This window comes from Stegodyphus dumicola, chromosome X2 (genome assembly GCF_044657685.1).
Source record: "Stegodyphus dumicola isolate Sdum_Otavi_A_Nest chromosome X2, ASM4465768v1".
Taxonomy (NCBI): domain Eukaryota; kingdom Metazoa; phylum Arthropoda; class Arachnida; order Araneae; family Eresidae; genus Stegodyphus; species Stegodyphus dumicola.
Genome location: NC_140781.1, coordinates 65,355,654 through 65,371,670, shown reverse-complemented (window position 1 = coordinate 65,371,670; position 16,017 = coordinate 65,355,654). Strand labels below are relative to the sequence as shown.

Here is a 16,017-nt window from a genome sequence, read left to right as displayed (position 1 = left end):
TTTCTTTTCATATCTAAGTCATTTATACTTCAAATCTGTAGCTGTAAAATGTTGTTTTAAATGGCTGGACACTTGCATCTTAGTGCATTCATTGGGAATGACTAGTGCCCATTAGTAATTTAATCCTCCTCATTGCCATGAATGGTGCCCGAGTTATATTATAGGTGACAACTGATTTTATAACCACAAGAATGGAGGTCTGTCTTAGCTCTGACGAAGAACGTCATGAAAGATTGATCCAAGGGTCTTCCACCTCTCTTTCCTTACAACCAAACCTCTGAAGAGGACTTTTGAACTACTCGTATTTTAAGTGCCTGCATGCCTTTCATATACACTCACGTTTGTGAAAATTGCAACACCATGAAGGACTTACGCGAGTGAGCTGAAATTTTCAGGAAATGCAAAGTAGCGCATGATATGCAAATGATTAGAATTGCAAATCCGTAGCGCATGCGTATGCTGAGCAGCGCCCTCTGAACGGCTGATGGATCCAAATAAATAGACGGCTGTAGCGAGGCGTGTATGGTTATCGGTGGTTATCTGCTAGTGGTAAACGTTAACTCAATCTGTACTTATGCCTCGTCGACGAAAGAGAGCGAGATTTGAATAACTTACAGAGTTTGAACGAGGGAGAATCATCGGCCTTCGTGAAGCTGGATTGTGGTATCGTGCAGTAGCCTCTCGTGTGCAGCGTAACAGCAGCACAGTGATGCGCGTTTGGAAGCAGTGGACGGACGAGTGTCGGACAACTCGGAAATCCGGGAGTGGACCCCGAAATGTGACGTCAGCTCGCGATGATAGACACCTGGTCCGCATAGCGCGGACGGACCGTACAGCTTCCTCTAGACAATTGGCAGCACTGTGGTCAATAGCTACAGGTGCTTCATTGTGTGCTTCATCAATTCGTAGACGTCTGCTGCAGTGTGGACTGCGCGCACGGACTCCTTTATACAGGATCCCCCTAACGCACGACCATCGCCGCCTGCGGCTACAATGGGCCAATCAGCATAGAGACTGGCGTGCTGATTGGCAGCATGTCGTGTTTTCTGACAAATCCCGCTTTAATTTGTGGTACCATGATGGCCGCATTCGTGTCAGACGCTATGCCGGTGAACGCCACCTTCCGGAGTGCATTATCGAACGCCACAGTGGACGAACACCCGGAGTTATGGTCTGGGGCGCCATAGCATATCATAGACGATCTCAATTGCTACGAATTGTGGGCAATCTGAACAGCAACCGGTATATCCGTGAAGTTCTACAGCCCGAAGCTGTTCCCTTCCTTCAAAGCTTGCCAGGCGCTGTATTTCAACAGGACAATTCCTGCCCTCATACTGCTCGGATTGTTAAATCCTTCTTTGCAGCGCAGCAGGTACAGCTTCTTCCTTGGCCTGCGTGTTCCCCGGATATGTCGCCAATTGAACATGTGTGGGATGTCATTGGTCGGCGTCTTGCTCGTGATCCTCGTCCTGTTGCGTCTGTAGACGAACTTTGGGTACGTGTACAAACAATATGGAATGCTCTTCCTCAGTCAGACATTCAAACTTTGTTTGACTCCATGCGTGTAGCAGCACTTATTGCGGCGCGTGGTGGCCACACAAAATACTGATTCTGATCTCTTGTTCTTGTTTGTTTGCTTTGAACATTTAATCATTTATTTGTACCACTACCACTCAACTGTGTATTAAATTGCATTCAATTATGACGATTCCTTCTTGGTGTTGCAATTTTCACAAACGTGAGTGTAGTATGCATTTACAAATATCCAAGCTCCCTCTGGAATTCAAACCTCTGTATAACAATATGGCTGCCAGCAATACTGCCCACTATACCAATGACGGTTGCATAGCTGTAATGTATTAAAACAAAATATTAATTCTTTTTAAAATTTCTAATTTGCATTCAGTAACATCATAACTCACAGAAAGGATATTAATAATCAAACAAAAATACAAGTTATATGAATTTGATAATATGATTTTATTCTTGCTGTTACAAATTTATCAAACTTTATTTAAGGAAATTATCTTAAAAATCAAGCTTCATCAAAGAATTCAAGTATTTAAACAAATTTAGAACTGTCTCTTGCAAATTTTCAATTTTGAGAAATACCGTGTATATTTTTACACTGCACATGTATTTATAAATCTTTGGAAGAAATTGAGAAATGTTATATTTTATAATAAAATTTCACTAACTGATTGTATTGAAAAATGCTTCACAATTTAAAGAAATATACACAAGAATATGTTATAAGCAATTAAGAATTATACTAATTATTTATGTTTTTGTAATTTTTTAAAATATAGTTCATCCTAAATTTATAGTTTTATCATGGAAATTAGTAGAAAACATATTCACACATTAAGCAGCATAACCTTTTAGATCTGCTCATAAACAATGGTAGTAAGGGGGAATTTATTAGCTAGATTTGTATCTTGAACCTCTTATTCTTTGTTTTCATAATTTTCTCTTGTTTAAAATGATAACTAGGACATTAAAGAAATTAAGAAGGAAAGGTAATATGTATAAAAAAAAAAACAAATCTCATGGTCAGATGAAACCAGTAATCTCGCTGAAAGCAATGAAAAACAACATAAGTTTTAGCACATTTGAAGAATATGAATGCTAGGTATACCTAGAAGTAGAAAACTACTTTTTGATACAAACTGATTGTTAGAAAACCAAGTTATTTTAAAAAGGTAAGAAATGGAATTGATATATTTAATTATGCTTTCGAAGTTAAAAATGCATTAAAATTTTATGATTATACAAGAGATGGGTAGAAATCATTTTAGAATTCTACGAAAATAGTATTCCTTTATGCAATAGTAGTATTATTGCTTTATGTTATGGCTCGCAATGTAGGTTCACTATCTGATAATATAGTGAATCTACACTGATCTGATCACTATAAATAGCTCGTTGCTACAGTATATCCTTCCTGCATGAGACTAAATTTTATAACCCCACAAACTAAAAATTTTGGTGATTTGTGTAAGAAATGCTTATGCAGCCGAAATATTTTTAAGCTTCTTTTATTGTGAGCGGGCATAAGTCTGAAATCATTGTATTGTTGAAAATTTTTAAAACTTAAATTGGTATATATTTTGATATATCTCATATTCTTGAAACATATTTGCATAACTGTTGGATGTTCGTTATTGTAGGTGTAGAATGTACATTAAGTTGTGAAAAAGATTGCTATGTGCTTGCTGTTTGGGGAGTTCCTATATATCAGCTCTTTATACTGTTGAATGAAAGCTGGTCTAGTCTAAAAAAAGCTATCATAAGTCATGTTCAGTGTGAAAAGTTCAGTACCAAATGCCTCTGCTCAGCTGACCCTCTTTTGTATCCTTTAAATTTTATTCATGTTCATAAATGGTGTGCAGTTTTTTTATAATTCATATTAATCTGATGTTGATATATTTCTTAACAGCATTTAGATTAATTGCAGGGGATAAAAAAGTGATTGAATTTAAGCCAAGATGGGATGTTGATGAATCGCAATTTGAAACAAATGTTCCATCTTCAAGGCAGACATATCCCTTTGTTGTCATTATGTTATTGCAGAAAGCTGCTAACGTGAATCAACATTTGGTGGTAAGTTTTTCCAATTTTAGAATTTTTATATGCTTTGAATAAATGAGTGTTATGGATTTTTTTATTTTTTGATGGAGGAATGTAAAAAAAATCTGAAATTAAGAAAGTGCACATCTGTTTAAATTATTCTACAATCTTGGAACTTAACATGTAACTACTACTTAGTTAGATATGCAAATAACAAAATACATAGCAAGCGAACATAGTTGGTTTAAAGTGCAAAAGAACCTTGCAGCTCAAAGCAAACATAAGATACATTGCACAGCCTTGTGTGGGTTAAGTGTAATATTATTTATGTTAGGAAATAGAGAATATTTTGAATAGTCACTTAACAATGGTCCAATCAACTGAGTCAGTTTAGAGGTAGTATTGCCACCTTCACGTAGATGGGCTTGTTGTACTGACATATCACTGTGAAGATATATTGAGATGATGTGAGTAGTGATTTGAACTAGGTGTTCTGATGATGGTAGATAATGTAATGTAATATATGAGTGAGCTGCAACCCTCCTAGCCAGTATTAATCAACTTTTAATGGTTAATGCAGGACACCCAACAAACACACATATGCAAAGGAAAAAAAAAAAAAAAACTAATGATTAACAACAATAAATAAAATATATGCAGTTAAAAACATCAAACTAAAATTCTTACTTCTATTTTATTACCATTTATACAACTCATCTCCTTTGCAAATTTAAATTACTTCTTGTGGCAATAGTATTCCTTTATGTTGCCATGGTTTTGCCTAACATTTTGCAAAATCATGCAATCTTCAATGAAATATTCTGCATTGTCTTCAGCATTAAAAAAATGACAAAGATTACTACTTAGCAAATTAAATCTTTTCAGGTATACCTGCAAGTGCCTGTGCCCACTAATTATCTGATTGTAATGAATATCACATAGCATTCTCATATTTTTAGTAACTTCAGAGTTCGAAAGATAAGCTTTCTCTATCTCCTCTCTGAAAATCCTTGATTTTACTGTTAACAATTCTGATGCTTGAATATCAAATGCATCCCTGGAATTACCCATAGCATCTTTCTTTGGCCAGCATGCTAGCCATCGTTACCTATAACACCAATATGGGCTTTCACTCAATTCATTTTCACTTCATTAATTTTTTCAACTTTTACAAGGACATTTTTTATATATGAGACCAAATTATTATTATTAGCATCTGCTGCTGCTTCCAAAGTAGAAAGGGGTCTGTATATATGTTAATATGTGTTTTTACAGTCAGAGTTTTATAAATCCATGTGCAAATACATAACCAGTTCGGCCTGAAAAACCTAATACAGTCAAAAGTCTTTAATCTGGAATGATCTATAATCCGGACCTCAAAGCTACAAACTTTCTGTGCATGCGTCAACGCATAATGCTTTAATGCATGCGCATAATACATTTACGCATGCATGTTTAATGTATAACAGACTTATAAGCTAAGCTAAAATTATCTATTTCAGTTAATGTTGCAGATTGCGTTGTTCCTTAATCTTCTTATTGGATCCGGCATATTATTTTTTGTAGACTGTTAGAGCAATTTTATAAAAGTAAGCTTGAACTTTCAATTATGCCAAAAGGAATTTCCGATTCTGGAGCTACCAAAGGATCTACAAAGCGAAAGCATAGTTCGATGTCCATCAAACAAAAAGTGGAATTGCTTCAAAAAATGGATAAAGGCATAATCCTTTGATTCTCTAACCATTCCAAAATATGTTTATTAATTTAACGCTGCTGTGCGGCGGGGGGGGGGACAACACGGCGCAATGAACTGGAAGTTGATCTGTCAGCACTATCCTTATCTTCAGAGCAAATGTTTTTATTTTATTCAGCTTATAATTCCTTACTAATAGTAGTATTTCATCTCGATGTGCTCCGTCTTTAATATGATTTAAATCAACTTCGTCTTCATTATAAATATCATGAATACTCATCAAATAGTTTTCTGTTTGCAATTTTCTAATTTTGACTATGTGTAATGTATGCTTTACGCATGCGCGCGTTTAAAGAAATGTTTAAGAAAGTAAACAAATAAATATTAAGCTTTTTTTTAGTAAATTTTGATACCCTTTAGATCATAATTGCTCTTTATTTCATAAATTATGGTTTCGTATTTTTAATTTTATAATTTGTGCATGCCATCTTACCAGATTTAAACTGATGATCTAGAATCCGGAAAAACCGATAATCCGGAATCGCCGAAGTCCCGACGAGTCCGGATTAAAGACTTTTGACTGTAGTAAGATTGAGGTTAATTTTTTCATATCTAGTTCTGTACCGTATAAATAAACCACATATGCTGTACAAATTCCATTGTCATGACCTGAACCATAGTTCAGCTACGCAGACATTTGGTCTCTGACATTCCGCTGCTTTTCTTAATGCAGGATGTATAAGGATAACATTAAAAACAGAAGAAAAACATGTAATATGCAGTAAAATCTTTGTAAGTAATAAAAATCAATATTTTGCTATCATAATTTAAATTTATCGTAATAAAAGCAACAAAATATTGAAAGGGGTGCCATACTGGCCAATATGCAAGCAACTTCTGTCGAGACTTTTAAAACATCTGGTCAAAAGTAGCAGACAGGGTCATTGTAATGTATCTAATTTATTTCTGATTTCCTGCAGGCCTGCAACTCTGGAACCCCCAATCTCCAACATCATATACTGTAATGAGAATAATAACTGTTTTATAAATTTATCTAATAATGTTACTTTTCAATACTAATGACTCAAATGAGAAATTTCTTTTCAGTATGTCAGAATGGAAATTGTTCTTTTATAAACGTAATTGAAATGGTGCTCAAAATTCAATTCACAATTGAAGAAAACTGTAAGGTATTTAAGGTTTTCAACACGATTAATTCTAACACCTTCACATATTAGTTGTTGATGGTCTAGTTTCTTCCCACCTTTTGGGTAAAACAGATTTTTTCTTTCGGACCGTAATCCTAGATCTTTACAGCAGCTGAAAATAATTTCTCTAATCTTTTGAAAGAATTTTCATGAATGACATATAAAATGGCATCAGCATAACATAACATTCTAGTGTTTCAGAGCAGCAAAGCACTGCTGGAACCTCATGGGCATCCTCTCTGTACCATTCTTTCAATACAAATATCCATATTAAATCTCTAAATTACTTGTCTTTCATTAAAATAACTGAGAAAGATTCTATAAATATTTTTGGAGATCCCAGAATCTCTAAGAGTTAAGAGCAAAAATATCCATCTAATAGAATCAAAGGGTCATGAGACATTGAAGAGACCACAACCACATGGAATTCAGATTTTTGAGAGCTGATAATATGGAGAAGATCATAAAGAGCATTTTCTGTAGAGTGGTCTGGTGTAAATCCATATTATTTTGATGATAAAAATCATTCTACATTCTAATTCATACAATGTATTTGAAATAAACTTATCTAAAACTTTTGCACAGAATTTTAATTAACATATAGTTTTGGCCCCCCACTTGACTTTGGAATAAACAAAACCGTAGAAACCTTCCAAACTTTGTGAAAATAATTTAAATCAAGTCATTGTGTAATAACACAAACAAATCAGAATATTTCAAAAATAAAAATGTTACTATTGTATCCTCATGCAATCCAATGCCAGAGCACTATGATTACTCAATTTCTTGAACACAAAAACACTAATATTGGCTCTAAATGCAGTTTACGGGTTAGTGCAATACATTCAATAAAGACAGTATCTGGCAACAGTATGTACCATAAATTATTATCAGAATTTCCAGAAATCACAAAACCACCCTGTGCTGACCAAGAAATTAAGCACACAGTAGTGCATCATATCCAAACCATAGGACCTCCTGTCACTGCTAAAGCACGACGTCTTGCCCCAGACTGCCTACGAATTGCCAAAGAAGAATTACAAAATATGATAGAATTAGGCCACATTCGTCCCTCAAAAAGTAACTATGCATCACCTTTGCATATGGTCCCTAAAAAAAGATAGCACAGAATGGTGTCCTGTAAGAGACTACAGAGCCCTTAATGCACAAACGATAAAAGGTAATTATAACATTCCTAATATATTAGATTTCACTTCTGAACTCCATGGCTGCAAAATTTTCTCACACATTGATTTAATTAAAGCTTATCATCAAATTCCTATACATCCTGATGATATTCACAGAAGTGCTATAATTACTCCCTTTGGCTTATTTGAAAGCTGCCGCATGCAATTTGGCTTATGTAATACTGCAGCCACATTCCAAAGATTTATTGATGAAGTTGCATTTGTAGACGATATATTGTTAGCATCTAAATCTGAGGAAGTGCATATCTCGCATCTAAGAATTCTTTTTGAAAGATTGCAAAATTATGGCCTTAGCCTTAAACCTTCTAAGTGTGTTTTCGGTGTTACCTCAATAAATTTCTTAGGTGTCAAAGTATCCGAAGAAGGAACTGAACCACTGAAAGATAGAGTAGACTGTATTTTGAACTTTCCTAAACCCAATACCATAACTCAATTAAGATGCTTCTTAGGGCTATTTATTTTCTATCCACGTTTCATTCCTAGAGCAGCGCACATATTAGCACCCTTAAATAAATTTTTGGAGAGTATCAAAAATAATAAAAAGAGCATAAAACCTGAACGAAATGACCCAAAAGAAACACTTCAATGGTCTGAGGTTAGCGAACAGGCATTTACAGATGCCAAAACTGCACTAGCTACCGCAACTCTCCTTCGTCATCCAGTTCCAGGAGCCAAACTTAGTGTTTGGGTTGATGCCAGTGACCTTGCAGTTGATGGTTCCTTGATGCAGCTCAACACAACCAACTGGGAACCAATTGCCTTCTTCTCTGTCAAGCTCACCAACAGTCAACAAAAATTCTCAACCTATGATCGAGAACTATTGGCCATTTACACTGCTGTGAAGAGATTCCGGCACATGCTCAAAGGTCGAGACTGTTCAAAATTTCACTCGAGGTCGAGACTGTTCATTTTCACTGTTCAAAAGCCTCTTATCTATGCTTTCAAGCAAAAGCCAGAGAAGTGCAGCCCATGCCAGTGGCGTGAACTTGATTTCATTTCTCAGTTCAGCACAGACATTCGTCATACCAGTGCTGTAAATAATACAGTTGCAGATGCATTATCCAGAATCAAGATAAACAACATCTCAAATTCCTCGTTTCTTGATTTTGAAGCATTTAGTCGTGCTCAAAAAGCTGATGATTTACAAAATCTGCAAATACCAATCATTCACTGGAAATAAAGTCCATGCCCAGCCCAGTGTCAGCAACAGAACTCATCTGTGATGTATCAACCGGAATTCCAAGACCTCTTGTGCCACCATCTTTTCGTAAAATAGTGTTCAACCATTTTTACAGCCTCTCGCATCCAGGAATAACAGGATCCTGCAAGTTAATTTCTGCTCACTATGTATGGCCCAATATGAAAAAGAATATTAAAGATTGGGTAAAAAGTTGTGATGCATGCCAGCGATCCAAAGTTCAAAGGCATTCAAAAACACCTCTGGATACATTTGCTACATCAGGTGCAAGGTTTTCCCATCTGCATGTGGATTTAATAGGACCATTGCCTCCTTCTGAGGGCAAAATGTACTGTCTCACCATCATCGACAGGTTTACCAGATGGCCAGAAGTGATACCCATCGCTGATATGACAGCAGCAACAGTATGCAGAACCTTGTTTGAAGGATGGATATCCCGCTTCGGATGCCCTTCTACCATCACCACAGATCAAGGTTGCCAATTTGAGTCTTCTCTGTTCAGTAAGCTCACACAAATTATGGGAACAACTAGAATTCGCAGTACAGCTTTTCATCCCCAAGCAAATGGCTTGGTGGAACGTCTTCACAGAGTCTTGAAAAATTCTTTAAAAGCCCATGAAAACCGAAGATGGACTGAATCATTACCAACAGTTCTCCTTGGCATTCGAGCTGTTGTTAAAACTGACATACAAGGATCAAGTGCTGATCTTGTGTATGGAACTTCACTAAGACTTCAGCAGATTTATTTTCCCAAAGTGCCCAAAATACAACTCCATCATATGAGTATGTACAGAAACTTCAGGCACAAATGCAGCAGTTAAAGCCATTTCCCAATCAAAATCACCAAACAAAATTCTTTGTTCACCCAGAATTGAAAAAGTGTACACATGTTTTCCTTTATGTGGACAAAATAACACCCCCCTCACTCAACCATATACAGGTCCCCACAAAGTCATAAGTTGAAGCGACAAAGTAATAAAAATATCCATAAATGGCAGACAAAGCAGTGTTTCCATAGGTAGAACGAAACCTGCATTCATATATAATGATGAAGTACAACAAATTCCTCATGAGCATGAATCTAAAATCCTAGAAAACACTAATGGAAACTGTCAACCATCCCAAAACCACGAAATCTGGACGAACTGTGAAATTTTGCAAGAGACTCATCACAGAAATTGGTTAACTTGCTTATAATTACTCAGGAATTATTTCCTTTTCAATGTTCATCACATCACATTTATCCTCTACAAAATTTCAGAACTGAAAAACTCTTATTTTCATTTATTATGTTAATTATATTTAACCTGTATTACTTTATTTTGTTTTCTATTTTTATTTAATTTCATGTATGTAAACGATTTCAGCAACTGACAAGCCAGCATTCAAATTCCTTCTTGTTTATGCTAGTTTTGTGTAAATGCTGTCGTTCTCTCACTTCGCTTGTTCACTATGGGGGGATACTCTTGTTGTGGTTTATTCTATTTGGAAAAGCATTCTACCAATTTAACCCCAGAACAGCCGAGAGATGGCAGCACATGATTACAGAGTACAAATTTCTCTTCTAAGATTCTCATAAAGCAAGGGCAGTCAGTTGCCGAACGTTCGAGGGATACGCACGTGTGTGTCTAGAAGTGCAGGTGAAATAAATGTTGTTAAGTTTGAATCTTTGCATCTAATTTAATCTTCATAATTAACTATCATCGATTCTTAAAATGTGTTTTAATTTTTAAGTCATGGATAAGGAATAATGCATTAACATGAAATTTTGTTTTAAATTACAGAAAGAAACACATGACAATATTATTTTATGGGGATGCTGATGAATGTAGTTTACAAGTTCTTTGAGTAAATAATTCTTTGAAAAACTTGTGTCTATGAGGATTCGCTGTCAGAAAACTTGAATTGTGTTTTTGACCTGGACGAAGTTCTGCAAGCAGAGATGTACTGAGATGAACTCTGAACATTATGAAAGCTTATTAGAGCATTTAAGAACATTGTGCATAAAAAGTGGCCTACAAAATGACTAACCAGTTTTCATCATCCATCATGACGCTAATGTGTGTAGTACATTGCATCTGGTATGGACATTTCTGAGAAATAAAATCATTGATTCTATTATGATTATCAGTATTACCTAACTTATTTACTGCATCTTCTACTTTCCAACCTATTGCATTTCCTTCAAGATAAAATGACCATGGAAGGTTTTGATTCAGTTTAGGGCACTGTGACAACCATGGCAGCACAATTAAAGGTACCAAAAAGAGAAGTTTTCCAGATCTGTTCCCCAGAAGGAGAAAAAATAGTGGGAATAATGTGTTTTAGCTAGAATGAGAATTTTGAGTGGAATAAAGTAATAATTTTTATTTAAACATTCTGTATATTTTTAAATTACACCTTTCAACTTTGGATATTTTTTAGAGTTTCACAGTTTTTTCTCAGAATTTTTTTAATTCATTCAATTATTTCGTTACTGGCCTTAAGTTTTCCATCTTCTTCTCAATCTCACTTTTTCTCCATCTTTTACAGATTCTGCAATGGACAAACATGATCTTGATTTGCTGTTTTAGAAAAAAGAAATATATTTTCTTCATTTTAAGGCACATATTAATGCAACCACCTTGGCCTAATTTGGCGATTTTTTACAGATGAAAAAATAAAAGTTACTCATCAGGTGCAAACTGGCGGTTTTTGCACCTTTTCTGGAGATTCCCAAACTATCAGTATTTATTGCAAGTTGGTAAACATTATCAGCATATGGAGAGAAAATATAATATAATAAATTTGTATTTTAAATTGCTAGAAATTTAAAATACAAATTTGAATTATTAAATAAAGTTTATGTAATACATTAAAGAATGAAATTCTTCAAATCTAATTTTTTTTTGCATTGTTCTTCTTCCAAAGTACACAGCAATCTGTTTTCACTTGAAAAAAATCAGAGAATTGCAGAGACTTGTCTTTGTAGAACCCTGGGCAACAGCAGCCATCTATGAAATGCATTTTCTTGTTTTTCTGTTCGAAAATTCTCTGCAAAATTCAACATTCCTGCAAACATTTTACTGCAGTTTCTCCCATTGCTGGCATATTTCGCAACTAATACTTTTAAACTAAGTTTAAACAAAAAAATATGATGATTTGTTTATAAAAACCATTGGAACTTGGAATACTACGAAAATGGCGGCATTCCTTGACTGAGAGATTGTTATAAGCATAGTTGCTGAAATAATGGTTATGCACATGGTTGGCACATTCCAAAAATTTTGCAACTTCTGCTAAATGTGTTAATACGTGCAGGTGCCACTAAAGGAAAGAAATCGAAAACATTAAAAAATGTTACAAACGCCTATAACCAAACAGTAGTTATTATTTTTGAAGAATACTTTGTTTATAAAAATAAAGCTTGATTTGCAACAGCAAGTTTCTTTTATATGTAAGTTGAGAAGAGAACTTGTTGAATGTTTAATGAATTTATAGATTCGTAAAACAATCGATAATTTCGGAAGAAAACGCATGTGTTACTGTGACATGTATTCCATTTTAAAAGTGTAATAAACAAGAAGAAAATTAAAATTTAGTGATTAATGCAGAAACAATTTATATTTAAAAAAATGCCAATTTGCAAGAAAACAAAGTGAAATTCGTTGCCAAAAACCGACTTCATTGTGAAAATAAAGTGAATTTTTCAATTCATTGCAGCCTTTTTTTTAAATCTGCATCTTTATATAATGGATAAATTTCCTCTAAATGATCCATTTTTAAAACATGATAAAGTTACTGACATTAACTAAAGTACCATTTTCATCTGTTAGTTTTTTGGTTAAATAATTTCCCATCCATTATTGATGAAAATTATCTTTGTCAAATAGAAACTGAATTTTCTATGTATCAAATAGATAATTTCAAACCAATTTCAGAATTGTTTAGTAATATTGAATGAAGAGAAACTGAAAAATTAAAAGATATGAATGAGTGCATTAAATACAAAATATTGCCTACTGTAATGCTTGCTGGTTTAATAATACCTGATTGCAGCTTGCAAAAGAAGTTTTTCTGTTATGAAAAACTGGACTAAATTTCAACCAATTAGAGGGGAGAGGGAAAAAAAAAAAAAAAAAAAAAAAAAAAAGCCTCTTGAACCCTCTTGAAGCAGTTTTAATTCAAGAATTAAATGCAAGGAAATGAGGAACTGTGTTACAAAAAATATTCTCTAATTCAGAGCTTAAGCTTGTAAAGCATGCTATTTCTAAATCTCTGCATTCATAATTTATAAATAAATGATTTTTGATGGTGATTATTTGCATTATTCTTGTGTATCTAAAATTTGTTTATTTCTCCACAGAAACCTGATAAAAATGTATGATTTATGGGGTCTGATGTCCTGTTTGATTATTTGTGATTTGAAACATTTACTTTAATAATATGCTATTAGGTTAAGTGATACTTCTGCTTGAATAGTGAAATGAAAATTTCTAATTAAATATGCATATAATTTGCGAAAAGTGTTTCTCATTATTTGATTGGATTTTAAGTTAAATGTTATTACATTTAATGGTTAATGAAATATTTAATGATCATTTATCTAAAAAATATGCCTTACATGGGCATTTTCAAATTTGTAAAAATGTCTTTTGTGTTGACTACTGAAAAGTTTTGGTATTGGTTGGAGTTCATGTTGTTATTATATTTTTAAATAATATTAGGTTTTGCAATAAGTGATTGCTCATATATCTCTCATTTCCATTGTTTCAGTTTCCTTGCCTTTTGTGAACTCTCTCTCTCTCTATATATATATATATAGAGAGAGAGCTTCCCATCTTGCAGCCAAAAAGCATTGTAAAATTTTGAAATAACTTTCAAATCATTTCAGAATTGTAGTTTTAAGGTCTTTCAGCATGTTCTTCCTAATGGATTCAATTGTTCACATGGCACTAGTTTTAATTGACTGTTAAGTTCCGTAAAGAATGACAGTTATCCATTAACAGGGAGGTAGCTATAGTTAGCTATTGGCATGCCCTTAGATGTAACATTTTTTTGATGTACTAGTTTCTGAATTGTGTACTATTTTGATTTGTGTGTATTTTAAATTGTTATAGTATACTGATTCAGATTTTCATGGTTTATAAAGCTTTTTACCCAAGTTTTCTGTATCTGTTGGATTGAATTGCCTGTATGGCTTTTATTTCATTAGAGATTCATCTAATAATACATAGTCCTCGAAAAAGTAAATATTCTCAAGTTTTCCATATGGATAATCTATTATGTTTCTTAATATTATCTTCTCGACTATTTCATTATTGATGTAATGTAACAAGGGAGATAATTCCACATATCACCGAAGTGGCATCATGTTCCGAAATATAACAGTAACTCACTACTGATGTGTAAGTCTTGAAAAATTTTTCTTGCATTTTCGAATAAAAAATAGTGAAAAATTCAAATAAGAAAAAGAGCTGGATTTTTGTATCACATGTGATATGTTATGATCAAACAGTATGTGTCTGGCCATTTGGGGGCTAAGGCATTGAGACTTGAACATTGTTCTTAAGTACAAACTTAAGGAGGGAACTAATGTCTTTATTTCTTGTCTTTATTTCATGTATGCATTCTGTTGTAAAATAATTTATTTATCATGAAGTGCTTTCAGATTCATAGCGTAATGGACGTACGACTACAGTTTGAGCACCATATTGCAATTTATGTATTGAGTATCTTTGAAGATGTATCAGATAGGCAAACTGAGGAATTTTGTGCTCAGATTGTTGTTCTATGGCTTGAGCACTGCAGTATCATCAAATCAAAAAGAAAAATAGTCTTTAACCCTTTCGCGAGGCACACCTTTGTTTAAGACACTCGTGCAGGACGGAAGGAACTCGAAGGCAGTCATCGCACAGGACAGGGGTTTTACATTGCTAAGTCTAATTATATAAACAAAATCGGGAGGGGGGAGTTTCACTTCTAGCATCGTAATTTTTGGTACCATTTTAGATTATTACTCGAGTTCTTATGTATGTTAAAATTAGCATTTGATAACCTTTTTTCTTTATTTTACATGAAAATATATTTAAAAAATTGCTTATCTTGTAAAATAATTTTCGGAAGCTCTATTCAAATTATTCCAAAGTTTAAATTGATAAAATTCATCAGTAAGGTTTAAAATTAATAAAACAACACAATAAAGACTATTTACAGTATGAAGTAATAAAATTTAAATTGAAGACTGAGTGTGTTAAATCTCGAAGCATGGAGGAGTATTACTTTCTAATTCTTAGAAGAAGTATCACTTTCTTACTCCGTAGAAAATGAATCATCATTCTCATCTGTTTTTTGTAAGTGATTTATTAACCATACGAGTGTGTTCTTCATCTGATAAATAGCGCCTTTGTGTCATAATAGACTGGAGGTGAGGCTTTCCAAAATGAAAAGGGAAGGAATAAATAAGGAATTGGATATAAATCAGACACACGAATGTTTATATTAGCACGTGGCTATTTAAAGAGCTCACCTCTGTTTACGCTCCCCCCTCACAACAGTTGATGAGTAAAGTACCGAAGTCAGGCAGAATATATCAAACTCAAGATCAGGAACCTAAAACTGTGTTCATTTTACAAGTAATGGACATAGGGTGCCATCTAGTGGTCTTCAGAAAAACGTTCCAGCTTAAAATGCATATACACATCGTCCATCCCCTGAATTCAATCTTTAGTGATGTGTGGATGGGACGCCCGGCTGTAAGAGATGTTCTTAGGGAATGCTTATATGGGACGCCCATTCAGAAAGGGTTAAAGCTGTACTTCTTTTGAGTAAACTTAATTTCCACCTGCATGTTTGCAAACCTTCGATGAAGGAAATTGTTATATGCTAATATGAGTTCTCCACTTAATTGAAACACTTGATGAAAAACAAAAGCTTTTATTGGATATTTATTATTGGAAAAAGAAGAATAAATACTTTAGCATAAACCCCTGTTAAAAACTGTGCATTTTTTTTTTGTCAAAGTCAAGAAGGTTAATTAGAATGCTTTCTGTCACAAATCATTGTATTGTTAGACTAAGAAAAGTGCTTAACAATTTGTTCTGGTGAAATTAAACTTGACGAGTAACCAGCTCACATATATTGAAATAAAATGCATACTCC

General features: G+C 33.9%; 1 protein-coding gene across 4 annotated transcripts in view; it reads left to right on the top strand.

Annotated features, from left to right (window-relative positions):
• Positions 1–16,017, top strand: part of LOC118198590 (cell growth regulator with RING finger domain protein 1-like) — a 59,553-nt gene that overhangs the window by 34,574 nt on the left and 8,962 nt on the right. For 3 of the 4 annotated variants that reach the window (XM_035370304.2, XM_035370303.2, XM_035370301.2), the window contains 2 exons: positions 3,171–3,351; positions 3,447–3,603. In XM_035370304.2, coding sequence (XP_035226195.1) covers positions 3,171–3,351; positions 3,447–3,603 — 338 coding nt within the window. Of the gene's footprint in view, positions 1–3,170; positions 3,352–3,439; positions 3,604–16,017 lie in introns of all 4 variants that reach the window. The other variant, XM_035370305.2, reaches the window with a different exon arrangement.